Source organism: Schistocerca nitens, chromosome 10, assembly GCF_023898315.1.
Source record: "Schistocerca nitens isolate TAMUIC-IGC-003100 chromosome 10, iqSchNite1.1, whole genome shotgun sequence".
NCBI classification, from domain to species: domain Eukaryota; kingdom Metazoa; phylum Arthropoda; class Insecta; order Orthoptera; family Acrididae; genus Schistocerca; species Schistocerca nitens.
This window is the reverse complement of record NC_064623.1, coordinates 68,691,070-68,708,078: the sequence shown is the minus strand read 5'-3', so window position 1 is coordinate 68,708,078 and position 17,009 is coordinate 68,691,070. Positions and strand designations below refer to the sequence as shown.

Here is a 17,009-nt window from a genome sequence, read left to right as displayed (position 1 = left end):
TGATACATAATGATATTGTGTTAAGTTTTGAAGTTTTTGCACAAGATACTTAACAAATTCATCGGTCGTCTTCATTGATGTCTCCAGTGTAGGTTGATCAGTTTGCATCCATAGTTTGAACACAACATTTTGACAATCTTGTAAGGACCCCAGCTCCATTAAAAAATTGCGCAGTTCATATTCGTCAGGACACAGAGAACAGTGATGCAGCATGCACTCTTCGTTTTCTAGATTGCACAAGTTTCAGTAGAAGTTCTGTGTACGGTTCTTTCACATGCACAGCATGCATTAACAGTTTTACGTTTTGGTGATACGTGCATACACATACGTTATGCATTCCACAACTGTTTACAGTAAGACATTCTTTTGGCCTAAGTTCACAAAATTTAGTAAAACCAATTTTATCTTCAGGGTATTTTTCTCTGAAAGCTAAGTATACATCTTTCATATTATGTAAAATTAGTATTTTTGTCTTATATACTCTTTTGCCATTTTCTGAAGGTACAGACACATTCTTTTTTTATTAGCAGAAATGTGACTTGTATCATCTTCACAGTAAAAATTCTGGACACTTTTTCCACATCCTTACCTATTCTGTTTCCCACTTTATAACACCCTTTTGACAAAATACCATCTTCTTTTAGCAATACCCTCGATTTCTTTACCATGTATTTGGTAATGTTAAAAACATTTGGATTTTTTCTTCACTCCATTAAGCTGGTGCTAAGGGAAGTATTTGTAGATTTTCTTTAACAGAACTTGTGCTGAATTTCTCTTTAAGTTTTTGCATTAAAATATTACAGTTTATACATTCAGCACTTGCCAGTTTCTTCAGACACATTTTTTGCTGGGACATGTAGCACTTCTGATGCTGTTTTCTGGAATTTTAAAGCTAAGCGGAATGTATTCTGGACACCTTTCTTGTGCTGTCTTGGTAACCTTAAATGGTGAAATTTCAAGTAATTCACGACTTTCATTAAGTTTTTGAAGAGCTGTAGATGGATCTGGTGTATATTCTTGATCTTCAACTTCACATTCATCCACCCGTAGAAGGTTATCCCCCATAGAAGATAAAATGTTCTTAAGGCATGTTATGCACAGCTTGGTACCTGGGAAAAGTCCAAGGGTTTTATATTTCCTTGTCATTGTTAAAGAAATAGGTTTCAAAGGTTTCTTAGCAGTCATTTTACCATGCTTCTTAAAAGGGTCATAGCAAATTCTTTGTCTGTCTTCAAATGTTCCCAGATAGAGCCTTTTGTGAGAAGAACAAACACTCTCAGTATTTTCACCGGTGCTTCTTAGCTTCAATAATTCAATATCAGCTTGATTCCTTTTCTTCTGACACACAACTGCTGACACAAAACCTAAAGAACATTTGTTTTCCATTGTGATTTGTAATCAACTTTGTTTGTTGCAGAAAAGAACTGGATGGTTTGAAACTTTTTCTTGTTCTCTAATTAGTCAGGAATGTACTATGAAGAATCTGTAAGGGGAAAATGAGAAAGAGTTAATGACCACTTTATTAAGTGATCTCTAGTATTCACATTATGGAACAACTTTGTATTACAGTCAGACCCCTCAATATGATATTCTAAAACCCCTCAAGTTGATAGTGTGACGTATTTTATGACAATCAGATGCTACTATAGGAGCGTAGTAAGATTCATAATACATAAAACCTCCGATTATGGGATTGAATTATGTTTATTATAATTAGTTTTATGTATTTTATTTGAATTATTGTATATAAGAAATAAATTTTACATAAATAAAGAAAATATTTTTTGTTTAAATTCTGTGAAAATATGTAAAACACTTATAACCTTAAAAATGTGGTATTGATAATGTCTTAACGGCCTTTAAAATGAGATACCTAAAAATTAACTTTCAACTGTCAGTAACAAAATCAATGAAAAAATAATTAATTATTTATTACTTGGTTATATATTGTTAAAATTGAGTAGATTAATGATTGATTTGATGGTAATATATATTTCAAGTATATAAATAATGTTTAATAAATAAATTAATATGCAAAGCTCGATTTTTTTTTAAATTTATAATTAATTCGATGATATCATATAGTGAATAAATAATAATTTAAAGAGTGATAACTAATTATAAAAAACCTTCAAAATGGAGTTATAAATATGACTAAATTTTAATTTAATGTATTTTTAAGTGAATTATCATTGATCATAATATAATTTTGTATGAAACAAAATTATTTATTATTAATTAATAATATGAATATATCATTTCTAAGGATAATTGTTATAAAGAAAAACATGCACAAAATGTTAAACGTGATCTTTTCAATCATTATAATATTTGATAAATAAAATTCACTAAAACATCTTGATAACAGGCCACAATTAAACAAAGCATGTACTGCAACAACCGTTTGTAGGTTATAATATGATTGGGTGGTCTTGTGTCACTTCATAAAAATTATACAACATCTGAGGGCACTGTAATATGTTGAAAAAATGCAACTCATTGCGCTTTTGGAAGTTAAATTAAGTCTCCTTGGTTATACGTTACTGTGCAACTATGAATGGATTGGATGAATTCTTTCTTTATTTATTTTCAATCTTTCCTTTTCACTATTTCATATTGAGAGGCTCTATTTCCCGAACGTTATCATATTGAGGGGTTCAACTGTACTTTCAAATAAGTTACCAGACAGAATGGCTGCTTACGTAAGAAGCACAAAATCAAGAGAAAAAAGTCCTTCAGATATATAAAGTGCATAGACACACAAAAACATAACATACATGGCCTGTGTTGCATGCGAGTGTTGCTGCTAGATTGAATTTTTAATTGTTGTTTCATGTATTGTTGATTAGCTATTTGAAGCAATTAATTATTAAAGCATCACAGAAAAAGTATAAGATCTAACAGTAGAGGACAAACACCCTTCTGACTTTTTTTATGTTGAAAAGTATGGCAGTTGGAATTATTTGAAACAAAAAATCAGATGGTGAAACTTGTGATTCCGCTGAAAAAAAAATTCCTGAAATTTGCAAAATAATTTGTGAGAAATTACATTAATTACAGATTTTCAAACATTTGTTGCTTAGACACAGCACTTTAATAATTTTTATAGTATAGCTCTATTCTTGTACTTTCCAATGACACCAAATTGAATAACATTGATTCATAAATAAAAAAGTTATAGTGATTACAAACTTACAAGGCACTTCGTTTCTCAATGCCAGTTGGTAGTAGGGGCCCACATTTCAAAATCGTCTCCTAATTACAATTTTGGTCAAAAAATTCCAGAAAAATTATTTTAACCCTAACTCATTATGTACATTCTTACACCAAATTTTCAGAAAAACTGTGACATAAGGGCAACGGCCACTAGGTGATTTCACATAAAATTACCCTTCAGTCCCTTGTTGACCAATCTAGTGTGGCAGTTGAAGATAGCAAAATGAAAGCTAAAGTTTTAAATGACACGTTCAAGAAATCATTCATGCAGGAGAATTGTACAAATGTACCATTGTTTGACCATCAAATAGACTGCCGTATGGCCAACATAGTAATAAGCATCCCTGGCAAAGAGAAACGTCTGAAGGAGTTGAAAACAAATAAATCGCTATGTCTGGAAGGAATCCAAATTTTGTTTTTCAAAAGCGTGCTCCATGCCAATCCTGTGTATAGAAAAGGCAAAAAATGGACGTGCAATATTACAGACCAATCTCCCTAACATCAGTTTGCTGCAGAATCTTTCAACATATTGTCAGTTTGAATATAATAAATTTTTGAGAGACTGAAAAGCTTATGTTCATAAAAAAGCATTGTTTTAGTAAACATTGCTTGTGTGAAATTCATCTTGCCCTTTTCTCACATGGTATACTGTGGACTATGGATGAAGGGCCAGAGGTAGATTCCGTACTTCTAGATTTGCAGAAAACGTTCGACACGGTGCCCTCTTGCAAGCTGTTAAAGAAGGTACAAGGATATGTAATAGGTTCACAGATACTAGAGTGGCTCGTAGACTTAAGTTATAGGATCCAGTATGTTGTCCACAAGATTAAATGTTCATCAGAGGCAATAGCATTGTCAGGAGTGCCCCAGGAAAGTATGATAGGTCCACTGTTATTCTTTATATGCATAAATGATTTGGCAGACATGGTGGGCAGCAATCTGCAGTTGTTTACTGATGACATTATGGTGTATGGTCGTCATCGAGTGACTGTAGTAGGATACAAGATGACTTGGACAAAATGGCAGCTAGTACTAAATATAAGTTAATATGGATGAGTAGAAAAAACAAACCCATAATGTTCAGATGCAGTGTTAGTAGTGTTCTGCTTGACACAGTAATGTTGTTTAAATATCTGGGCATAACATTGCAAGGCAATATGAAATGGAATGATCATGTGAGGATTGTTGTGGGAAATGCAAATGGTCAACTTCAATTTATTGGGAGAATTCTAGGTAAGTTTGGTTCATCTGTAAAGGAGGCTGCATATAGGGCTCTAGTGCGACCTATTCTTGTCTTTTCAAAGTCAAGAAAAAAACTTGATGGCGTAAAGGAAGATATCGAAGCAATTCGGAGGTGGGCTGCTAGATTTGTTACTAGTAGGTTTGAACAATGTGTAGGTATTATGGATATACTTTGAGAACTCAAATGGGAATTCCTGGAGGGGGGGCGATATTCTTTTCGAGACAAACAGTTGAGATAATTTAGAGAACCAGAATTTGAAGCTGAATGATTGTTTCCTCCAACATACATTGCGCATAAGGACCACGGAAATAAGATACGAGAAATTTGGTCTCGTACAGAGGCGTATAGATAGTCGTTTTGCCCTTATTCTGTTTGCAAGTGGAACAGGAAAGGAAATGACAAATATTGGTATGGGGTGCCCTCCATCTCATGCCGTAAGGTGGATTGGAGAGTATCGTTGTAGATGTAAGTTGTGATGAAAAGGAAAAAAGAGCAAGGGAATAAGGGGAGGGGGGGGGAGAGAAAAAAGGGATGTTTGTTGAGAATATTATGCCTATTGCTATTAAAGTGTCCGTTGATTTCAATTTTTTCCAAAATAACTACGTGAAATCTTTTCAGTTCAACATGCAATACAGTGCTTCCTTTAGACATTTGTAGGAAATCATTGTTATGAATGTCGTAATTAATGCTGATCCCTGCCAACTTCATTCCCATAAGTGGGCCTTCTTTTCTTGTGTGTTTCATAAACTAAACAAGCATCATTTATGTTTGGAAAATGTAAAGAACGAGATTGAGATTGTCATACATGTAGGTTTAATGAATGGTTACGCTAGCTCTGATGTAAAAATATTGAGGACTGGATATTCATTAAACTAAAACACTCTTTAATGTGCTCTGAGAAACCACCATGTTACGTACAGAGGCCCATTTTGTGAGCTGATAGCTAATGCCTTTGAGAAGGCTAACATTCACATTTGTTTACAGACACGTCGAAAACTGAAATCTACTTGATGTACTTTGATCAATGGTAAACAAAATACATTTTTAAAGTCAGTAGTCTATCAAATCGAATGTGAGTTATGTAGTAGCTTTTACCTAGGACAAACAGGGTGCGTGTTTGAACCAGATTTGACGGACTTGGCAACAAAAATCCACAGCCACAGTTTGTCACTTTACTGAAAATACAGATGTGTTAGACTCAAATGTCAATTATCTTCCTGTATTGTACATTTGAACCCAAAGGACTTGACCTATATATTTTAGAAGAAATTGAAATTTACAGACAGTTTAATAGCAATAGTTGTAATATTCTCAACAAACGGATTCACTGTAACAGAAAGTGTAACTCTTAACATTTTCCCCCTCTCCTCTTTTCTTCCTCTAGCCTCTGTCCCTTACTCATTTTCCCTTTTTTCAATTTTTTTCCACAATTTTGTGTGCTTATTGGTCATCTTTTGTTAAATGTGATAAATACACTCCTGGAAATGCAAAAAAGAACACATTGACACCGGTGTGTCAGACCCACCATACTTGCTCCGGACACTGCGAGAGGGCAATGATCACACGCACGACACAGCGGACATAACAGGAACCGCGGTGTTGGCCGTTGAATGGCGCTAGCTGCGCAGCATTTGTGCACCGCCGCCGTCAGTGTCAGCCAGTTTGCCGTGGCATACGGAGCTCCATCGCAGTCTTTAACACTGGTAGCATGCCGCGACAGTGTGGACGTGAACCGTATGTGCAGTTGACGGACTTTGAGCGAGGGCGTATAGTGGGCATGCGGGAGGCCGGGTGGACGTACCGCCGAATTGCTCAACACGTGGGGCGTGAGGTCTCCACAGTACATCGATGTTGTCGCCAGTGGTCGGCGGAAGGTGCACGTGCCCGTCGACCTGGGACCGGACCGCAGCGACGCACGGATGCACGCCAAGACCGTAGGATCCTACGCAGTACCGTAGGGGACCGCACCGCCACTTCCCAGCAAATTAGGGACACTGTTGTTCCTGGGGTATCGGCGAGGACCATTCGCAACCGTCTCCATGAAGCTGGGCTACGGTCCCGCACACCGTTAGGCCGTCTTCCGCTCACGCCCCAACATCGTGCAGCCCGCCTCCAGTGGTGTCGCGACAGGCGTGAATGGAGGGACGAATGGAGACGTGTCGCCTTCAGCGATGAGAGTCGCTTCTGCCTTGGTGCCAATGATGGTCGTATGCGTGTTTGGCGCCGTGCAGGTGAGCGCCACAATCAGGACTGCATACGACCGAGGCACACAGGGCCAACACCCGGCATCATGGTGTGGGGAGCGATCTCCTACACTGGCCGTACACCACTGGTGATCGTCGAGGGGACACTGAATAGTGCACGGTACATCCAAACCGTCATCGAACCCATCGTTCTACCATTTCTAGACCGGCAAGGGAACTTGCTGTTCCAACAGGACAATGCATGTCCGCATGTATCCCGTGCCACCCAACGTGCTCTAGAAGGTGTAAGTCAACTACCCTGGCCAGCAAGATCTCCGGATCTGTCCCCCATTGAGCATGTTTGGGACTGGATGAAGCGTCGTCTCACGCGGTCTGCACGTCCAGCACGAACGCTGGTCCAACTGAGGCGCCAGGTGGAAATGGCATGGCAAGCCGTTCCACAGGACTACATCCAGCACCTCTACGATCGTCTCCATGGGAGAATAGCAGCCTGCATTGCTGCGAAAGGTGGATATACACTGTACTAGTGCCGACATTGTGCATGCTCTGTTGCCTGTGTCTATGTGCCTGTGGTTCTGTCAGTGTGATCATGTGATGTATCTGACCCCAGGAATGTGTCAATAAAGTTTCCCCTTCCTGGGACAATGAATTCACGGTGTTCTTATTTCAATTTCCAGGAGTGTATATCACCCTTGCCCTTTTCTAAAATTCATTTCAACATGTGTATTATGGTAAATACCTATAAGTATGTGTATATAATGATGTTTATTTTCACCCCATGTGGGCCAGAGGATTTCGGAACATGCAACATATTAGCAGTAATATTACATACATATTACTTACCAGTGTTAATCTGTTTTGTAATTTGTGTATTATGGTTATATACTTCGAAGTATATTTGACAATGCTATTTAATGTGGTCCCTCCTTTCCTGTCCTCTCGTCCACTATTCCCTACTTTGTTAGACTGCTCACTTCCAGCAACAACCCCACTCCCTCATTCTCAATACTCTCCTCAGTTGCATGGATCTCCAGCTTCCTTACCCATCACCCCTCCCCCCACCATCATCGGCCATATACTACCCAATTTGGCTGTTTTTATTTATTTTGGTAATCTTAGATCTGTATTACAATATTTTATACCTATACTGTTACCATTTTATTATTTTAATGTCCTATTATTCACGTTTCTGTACATCTGATGTATTTGCAGATGTCAGTTTTATTGCAATGGTTTTGTTGTGCTTTATTTTCTGGTATTACCACAGCAAATTGTTAATGTTGGCTTCACATCATTTGATAGAAAATGAAACTATTGTCATGATTAGTGGTCGGTCAATGACCTACCTATCTCCTAGGATGTATAGTGCCACGTACTTGTATCATATGACCTTTATAACCTTTTTTTTATTATTATGTTGTTAAAGTAGCTCCGCAACAGTATTCCTTTGTGCACTGATGTACCACTTTTCATTTTGCCATTTTATGTAATTTATCATCATAGTATATATGACATGGCACCACTACATTTATGCTTCTGTCACCTAGCGGCCGTTTTGTCATCCTGTCCCGGTTTTGTGGGAACTCGCTTAGTAGGCTGTTATCTCATGTATGTGTGCAACAGGTAACACTCTTGTTCTTGTGCTACCTTTGCACTTGGGTAAGTGGGACTAGAATGTTTGCTTTTGCGTTTAATGTTGCTTAGTTATATCTAAAAAGTTATGTATTTTTGCATACTAATTTGTTTGTTATATTTCCACATTAGATTTATGAAGATTAATTCAGAAATGGGTCATGCATACTTCGTGATCAGTAGTCATTCTTCACCTGCTGTACGGCTTTTTTTTGCAACCTACTAACCTTAACTGCAGATCTAGGCATATTTATAATCCTGTGTTTCTAAATTTCAAATACATCTTGAACAAGATATCATTTCTATTAAATGAGAATGTAGTTAGGCTTATGAAAAATTATCAACATATAAGCTGTTGATTATAAGTATTCAGCAGGCAGCCGGTGCTGATTAGTGCACTGCGAGAATTTTTGAGATACTGAGAGAACACTGGGTGATCCCAATAAGAAGTTAATTGACAAAGACTGACAAGTGATGGCTAAAATTATTTTTGACTCATTTGATTACAGGAAATTTTCCTTATATAGTTGTGTTCCCCTGTCAAATACGAGCAACTATGGCAGTGCAATCACTGTTACCTTCTTGTTAAGTCCAAAAGATGTTAATCCTGTCAAGGTTTTCTGGAATATGTTGCTTCTAACATTGTTTTCATAGTGTATTAAATTGCCAACACTGTGTAATTTTCATGTTCATCAGCTGACACTAAGAAGTAAAGTTGTTTCAACTAGTGTACATTCTTGTGTGTTGATGTGCGTAGTATTTAGTTTCCCAACTCATAGAAACCATGACGTTCAGAGCGTTAAGATGGTTGTTTGGGTGTTTTCTACAGAAATTAAATTTATTTGCTGGACACCTGTTTTCTTTTGTACTCATGTGAATCTAGATATTTGTCATGTTTATGTAGCCATATTTACAAACTCTGAATCTAGTTTGCCACTAAGTGTTTACTCTTAGTATCACAGTTACTAACCTGAGAATCTTGGTTGCACTTTGGGGTTAGGGACCTACAGTTACAACATCAAGTGCAGTGGAATTCCTTCAGGAAGTTAATCTTTCATAAAGGGTGTAGATCAGGTATTATTGCTTTGCAGTTTGGGCACTCTGTGTACCTAGTCCGTAGAGCTTACGAATTTAACTTTAGAAGTTGAAACTAAATGATCACTAGAGATAGTTAACAATTTAATTATCTGTGTGTATTAACATTGAATTTGTGTCTGAATTGTCATTTCTTCATTGTTACATTGGCAACTGATCTGTATAAAATGAACAGTTAGGTTCTTTATATTTCACAAGCAATTTTTTAAAAAATATGTTGACCAAGAAAATGGTTAGTCTTCTATAGAACATAAACAATTGAGCAAGTACTGCCAACCTTAAATACTAAAGTGGTGAGTAATATTTAGGGACATTCTAAAACTTGTTCTCTCTAATTTTATATCTTCCATCCACGAATTATTATTATTATGCTAAAGAAGTGCACTGGGATTATGCTACCTTCAGTTTCGGCTTGGGTAGTGACTCTGGCCAGAATCATATGCAGACTGTGTTTGTTTAAGCTGTTCATTGTAATAAAAAAAAACTTTAAAATTAGATTTAACTATAAAAAATCATGTATTGGCTTATTTGTTATTCCATTGACATTGTTATGCTCTTGGTGTTAACTGTAATATGTATTACTATATAAAAGTTGTAATGCATACATTCTCTTTGCAGTCTATTCCTGAATAGAAATAGGAAGTTCGGGAGAGGGGGGTTGATAGTGTTCTTTGCACATTATTCACAAATATAAATCAAAGGTGAGATGACAGTGGTATGTCAAGTACTCGAAATGGTAAAGTAGCATTTGAAATGCGGCATCCTGTATTCTATTTCAAGGCAACTCTAAAATACTGTAATGCTACCTCCATAGTGCCCACACCCTCCAAATTAGATTTTTATCATCAGCCCCTTCGTGATCTGTGCTTCTTGCTATCACTGTTAATGATGTGCTTTTATATGAATTAGGATAGACTACTACTCAGTGCATAGAGACCACGAGTACAGAGGGGCACATTAAACATGTTGGTCAAATTCCTTTGTCGGCTTTATAAATACTGTTCTCTCTCTCTCTCTCTCTCTCTCTCTCTCTCTCTCTCTCTCTCTCTCTCCCCCTCCCCCCCCCCCTCCCTCCCTCCAAAAACACACACACACACACACACACACACACACACACACACACACACACACACACACAAATATGACCATTGTCCTCTGGTTGCTAAGTGGCTTGTCTACACTAGGTACTGTTATTTGACTGGCTTAAAGTATTATTTAAAAGACTTCATTCCTCCATTTTTATGGACATTTTAAGTTGTAAATAGAACTGCAGAACATTATGGTTATAATTCACAAACTGAATCTAAAGTTTTGTGTTGGTAACTGTTTTATCAGAATTGTTCTTGATACCTCGCTGTTATACAGAAAAATAAACTGTGAAATCACGGATTTTATGTGCTGTAATGAATGTACACCCAGTGACTGATGGAGTTTTCTTCTATCAAGATAGTTCTGATGTTTATGAAAAATATTCTGGGTAGATATTCAAAGTGTCAAACTCATGACCATTACAAGATTTTTATGTTAATTTGTGATGAATGTGACGAATTGGTGAAGCAAGAAGTTAGTGGTAGCAAATATGGTGCTTTAAATCTAAGACAAATTAGAACAATTTGAATTTGTTTGTTTGGAAGGTAAACACTGGAAGAAATGAAATGACTTTCCAAAATAGAACTTTAATGAGCTGTTCCACTTTAAAAATTTGTTTGTATATATTTTCAGAGCTCTGTTTAAAGCTGTTACGGATTGTCTGAAGTGGCCTGTGAAAGAAGCGCTTTAGATTTAAAGTAAGATTCATATGAAAAGACTGCTTTTATTGTATAGTCACATCTTACAGAAGTGTGTTACTCGTAACAGCTTATCATTTGTATTTCTAATTTGAAGTACTAAGGCAGTAGAATTTTACGCATATTTGTGCAATTTAAAAATTATAGCCGTATCGTGGTTTTTCAGTAATTTTTTAATGTAACGAAATTATGTAAATTCCTTGCTGTTTTTACTGGATCAGGTAATAATTAGAGCATTTACTGTAGGTATCGTGACAAGGCTTTTTGATGTGGCTAAAAATGTATATCATAACTGTAATAAATGTAGAATTTCGGACATTTATACAGCAAAAGTTTTCCAATTTCATTAGCAGGTAACACCAGACTGACAGTTGCGAAGTGTTTCTGTGGTTAGGAGGCACTTGTGATCCAGAGAATCTGCATTTAGTAGGAAAGGTAACTATGAAACAATGATTAAAGAGAATTGAAAGGCAGATTATTATAGTGCCCTTTCTTTTCAAGTGTAAATTTTACCAGTCATCACTCCATAAATTTCATTGTCAGTTGCAGCGGAAGATCGCACTTGGGGCCAGCCTGTAAGATCGACTTCTAATAAGGAGCAGCACCGGCATTTGTCAGGTAAAGTAATTATGAAGCTTCCTCATTACTCAGCAACTAATAACAACTTTTTAAGAAAAATAAAGGAGACCGTAGATGGAGTTCGGTGTTGAACTGTGTATTTTCCACATCTGGCAGGTGATCTGATTCTTAGTTTGGTGGGAGGTGGTGGTTTGTTGTTAGATTGTAGTAAATTCTGCTCAAACTACTTCAGGGAGATGGGTGCTTTACTTATGGATGTGCTGAAAACTAGTTTAGTGAACATTCAGTAGAATTTTCATAGTGTGTTGACTATGTTAACTGTGGTCTACCTATTGTATGTGGCTGGTTACATTTTGTTGGTTAAAGCAGTTTTTCATGCTTAGAACGAGCTATAGCGGATATTTTTTCCCCCCCCCCACTTTTTAGTATGAAAAATATTGCAAAGTTTAGGAGGCTCTAAATGCAAAGATCAGATATTAGGTCTAATTGTTACTGTTGTTAGTATTAAGTGGAATACGTTTAAAAAATATATAACCAACAATTTCATGAAAAATTATGCAGCTCAGTTCAGCTGACAGTCGCACAAAACCGATGAAAATAAATAACTACTCCTTGTTACCCTATAACATAGGCTGGGAGTGACTTGCGGCTGCCAAAAGTTAGATTTGCCCTCCTCCTCCCCCCTCCCCCTCCTCCCCCTCTCCCCCTTGAAATCTTGGTTGTGGTGACAGACTGATCTGTAGTGCAGCCCGAGGTGTAGGTTAGGTTGGTAGGTGACATGTTTGGTTGTGAGCAAGTGAAGCCAACAAACATGGAAACAGAGAACATTGAAACACAAAATCTGTTTGTGGTAACAAATTGACTGGTAGCAAATCCTAATATTTGTCAGCACCATATTGAAAAATGCAAGGGGGGTTCCAACGTGCAACTTTCTCCCTGCAACCACTTCCCATTCTTTCCCTGTTTTTCCCACTCTCCTACCTGATGATGCTAAGCTTTATTTATTTTTGTTGATTTTATGTGACTTGGTTGTACTGAGCCAAGGTAAATTCTAGCCAGCATGTGCGTGTTTTTTTCACTTTTCTGTATGAAATTTTCCTAATAATTAAGGGTGATAGCATGTCAAAGGTACCAACATTAAAAAGTGTCCCTGCTCAACTGTCTCCAAATGTAATGAAATTTGGTGTGAAGGTTCTATATGGTCTTTGATGTTCATGTACCAAATTTAATTTTAGTTTGTGCAGTGATTGAATTTTTAGGGTCTTTTAAAGAGAGGCTATTCACCTACACATCACGTACGAAGGTGCAAATGTGCCTAGTTTGGTGGTTTTTTTCAAAGAGTTATAGCAAACATTTGGCAATTTGCTTTGATATATATATAGACAACTTTTTATGTTGATTGCCGGCTGAGTGGTTCTAGGCGCTTCAGTCTGGAACCGCACGACCGCTACGGTCGCAGGTTCGAATCCTGCCTCGGGCATGGATGTGTGTGATGTCCTTATGTTTGTTAGGCTTAAGTAGTTCTAGGTTCTAGGGGACTGATGACCTCAGATGTTTAGTCCCATAGTGCTCAGAGGCATTTGAACCTTTTTTTATGTTGATTCACACCATGGCAAAAATTAAGTATTTAGCCACACCTAAATATAGATACGCACCTCTAAAGTGGCTAAAAAGATTGTCGCGCAATTCCGAGAGCTGAGGTTTGACTGGCCACTGCTACTTTTCGCATGAACCAGTCACATCAAAGTTTCAGAGGTTTATTCCCACCTGTGATGTCTTTATATGGTCATATTTAATCAACATTGGATGCCTAGGTGAAAATGTATGCATCTGCAAAATTGACCGTAATTTTCTACATACAAATTTTAGTGTAATTTTTGGGGGCAATCTCTCAACTGTGTCTTGTTCAATTCTTTTTCTTGCCTCAGTTGGAAAGAGCATGCTTTTAAACTTTCAAAGCTATATTGCTTAATTTCTGGATCTTAAATTATGGTTAGAATATAATAGAGGGAAACATTCCACATGGGAAAAATATATCTAAAAACAAAGATGATGTGACTTACCAAACGAAAGCGTTGGTGTATTGATAGACACACAAACACACACCCAAAATTCAAGCTTTCGCAACCCACGGATGCTTCATCAGGAAAGAGGAAAGGAGAGGGAAAGACGAAAGGATGTGGGTTTTAAGGGAGAGGGTAAGGAGTCATTCTGATCCCGGGAGCGGAAAGACTTACCTTAGGGGGGAAAAAAGGACAGGTATACACTCGTGCGCGCGCGCCCACACACACACACACACACACACACACACACACACACACACACACACACACACACACATATGACAACTGCTTTCTGCATTGCCCTCCAGGAAACTTGGTTCCCGGCAATGCGGACCCTTGCCCTTCGTGGCTACTGGGGATTTTACAAGAACCATAGCGAGTGTAATAGAGTGTCAGGCGGCGTTTGCATCTATGTCCTGAACTCGGTAAGTAGTGAACCTTTGCCCTTTCAAACTCCTCTTGAAGCGGTGGCTGTCAGGATATGGACGACACAGAAGTTAACTGTCTGCAACGTATATCTTCATCCAGATGGTGCAGTTCCCCTGAACGTATTGGCTGCACTGATTGATAAACTCCCCAAACCTTTCCTACTTTTGGGAGATTTTTAACTCCCATTACCTCTTGTGGGGTGGCAATGTGCTTACTGGCCTAAGTAGAGATGTCGAAATTTCCTGTCTCAACTCGAGCTCAGTCTCTTAAATACAGGTGCCCCCACACATTTCAGTGTGGCACAAGGCACACATTCGGCCATTGATCTCTCGGTCTGCAGTCCTGTCCTTCTCCCATCTATCCACTGGAGAGCTTATGATGACCTGTGTGGTAGTGACCACTTCCCCATCTTCCAGTCACTCCCCTGGCGTCTTACCCACGGACGCCTACCCGGATGGGCTTTGAACAAGGCAGGGGGTGGGGGGGGGGGTAGCCTTCACCTCTGCTGCCACTGTTGACTCTCCCCTACATGGTGCCATCGATGTTGTGGTTGAGCAGGTCACTACATAGATCGTTTCTGCGGTGGAAAATGCGATTCCTCATTCTTTAGGGTGCCCCGACGAAAGACAGTTCCTTGGTGGTCACCGGAAGTTGCTGAGGCAAGTAAAGAGCGTCAGAGTGACATAAGCAGCACCCTTCCCTAGAGCGCCTAATAGCCTGTAAGCGCCTCCTCTCTATGGTTTTCCTGTCCTCTTTTTGTTATTTGTGGTTTTTATTGCCTTTCTGTCGTTCTTATCGTATTTCCTTCCTTTCCTTATTGTGCTCTAAGTCTCGTTTATTATCTTCTTTCCCCTGTATGATTGTTTTAACATGAACAAGGGACTGATGACCAAGCAGTTTGGTCCTTTCCCCCTTTTTAAACCAGAATTGCTCAGTCAGTAACAGCGTCACTGGCAGAAGGTGAGGTTTAGGGTTCGAGTACACATTCGATGCACAGTTTCGATCTGAAGGGAAGTTTTCTTGGCTGCTTAGATGTTGATTGTAATGTCTAGCTACAAAGAATTGAAGGGATAACCCGTATTCGTCACAAATGTAATGGATCTGACAGTCCATATTGTGATCCTGATGATGATGATGATGATGATGATGATGATGATGATGGCTGATAGTAGGGTTTGACTAATAGTTAACTCCAGATTAGTTTTTGTCTGATTATTAACTCTGGAATTTAATTGGTGCTGTAGAAAAGATGAGACATTGAGGAACTGTGGGTTTTACAGGAGGCATGCAGGCTTGGAATCAGTGGAGCACTGCCGCCGCCGGATATGCTGCCGCCGCCGCTGCCCAGGCATACCCCGCAACTGCAGCGGCTGCAGCCCCCACTGCGGCGGCTACAGCTTCTCCGTACACCATGCAGTACGGTTACTATGCTGCCACTCCCACAGCTGCGACCCCTGCCATTGCCTCGGCAGCTGCAACTGCGACGGTGAGTGTCAAGTTGTTCCTCTCTGTTTTCTTTGACACCTTCTATCGTTATCGGTGTTTGTACTGGAAATAAGTTTGTGAGATTTTGGGTAATTTAAATCTATAAACTTCCTGGCAACATGTTAACGTATATTTCAGGAAGTAGTTCATTCTCCATCTGTGCAGAGCTATCTGGCTTTCCTATGAAATGTTTGAAATTTTTAAATACTTGAAGCTGTCACAGCTGTGTAGTAGTATTTGCGACCTGATTTCTGTATGTGTGTTGGAATAACAAAATACAGCTCTCATAGTGACAGCTTTATAATCCTGTACTGAGTATGTTTGTGTGGTTCCAGTTAATGAGCAAGATTGAGTTTCTTTTGGAGGATTCTAATAGTCATAACTTAAGCAATTTCTCAGCTTTTGTTTCGTTAAAGAAAATGTAACACACAGTGAAAAAAAGCATTTAAGAACAACACAGCAGTTATGTTACAGACCCACTTGCCATCCGCAACTGACTGTTAAAATGGTGACTGGTAGCAGAACAATATTATCACAGCATAGAAATGATGACAAAATTTTTGCTTTGATTGGTTGTTGCTGTGATCTCATGTAAACAACTAGCTGTCAAACTTCCTGGCAGATTAGAACTGTGTGTCAGACTGAGACTCGAACTTGGGATCTTTGCCTTTCGCCGGCAAGTGCTCTCTCATTCTGGAACTAGCTGTCATTTGTTAATTTGTTCCAGGTTGAAAAGGTAGTTTCTCTGCCAGATATGAAAGGTCTATGGAAGCATTTGTGGTTGTGGACCTTCATGAATAATGTGTACCGACACAAAATTTCAATCTTCATAGTTTAGCAGCATTTGGTAAATTTGATCATTGATAGTACAGTGGAATTTTGCTTGTTAGTTGTACTGATATGTGCATCCTCTCAGGTTGGGCTGGTCAGCTTTCAAGTGACTTACAGGAAGAGCATGCTGGCGTTAGTGACGAGGATATAGATACATTGACCTTTCACAACTCACAGTGCTGTACCTTACCCCAGGAGCTCTGTGGACCTCAGTGCTCATTATTCTGCCTTTGCCATAGTGCCGTAGACATTTAAGACATTGTGCCCTTGGGTGCCTATGTACTGTGTGGGCATCTTAGGTCTTCTGCACAAGGAGCAACTGAAGTGAAACCTGTTGCTGGTGTGAGCTGCTAATTTGTTGATTTCCAATCACTTCCTGTGTAGATGGTGCAATTCCAGAGTGACATTTAAATTGCTTGCAGTGTGTTATGAATCAGTTACCAAC

At 38.7% G+C, this 17,009-nt stretch overlaps 1 protein-coding gene across 8 annotated transcripts in view; it reads left to right on the top strand.

Annotated features, from left to right (window-relative positions):
* Window positions 1-17,009, top strand: part of LOC126210040 (YLP motif-containing protein 1-like) — a 392,244-nt gene that overhangs the window by 17,755 nt on the left and 357,480 nt on the right. For 7 of the 8 annotated variants that reach the window (XR_007540599.1, XR_007540598.1, XR_007540597.1 and 4 more), the window contains exons 2-4: window positions 11,528-11,612; window positions 11,721-11,795; window positions 15,529-15,734. Coding sequence is in view for 5 of the 8 variants with exons in the window: in XM_049939145.1 (XP_049795102.1) it covers window positions 15,534-15,734 (201 nt within the window). In the remaining 3 variants the exon portion in view is untranslated. Of the gene's footprint in view, window positions 1-11,112; window positions 11,178-11,527; window positions 11,613-11,720; window positions 11,796-15,528; window positions 15,735-17,009 lie in introns of all 8 variants that reach the window. The other variant, XM_049939143.1, reaches the window with a different exon arrangement.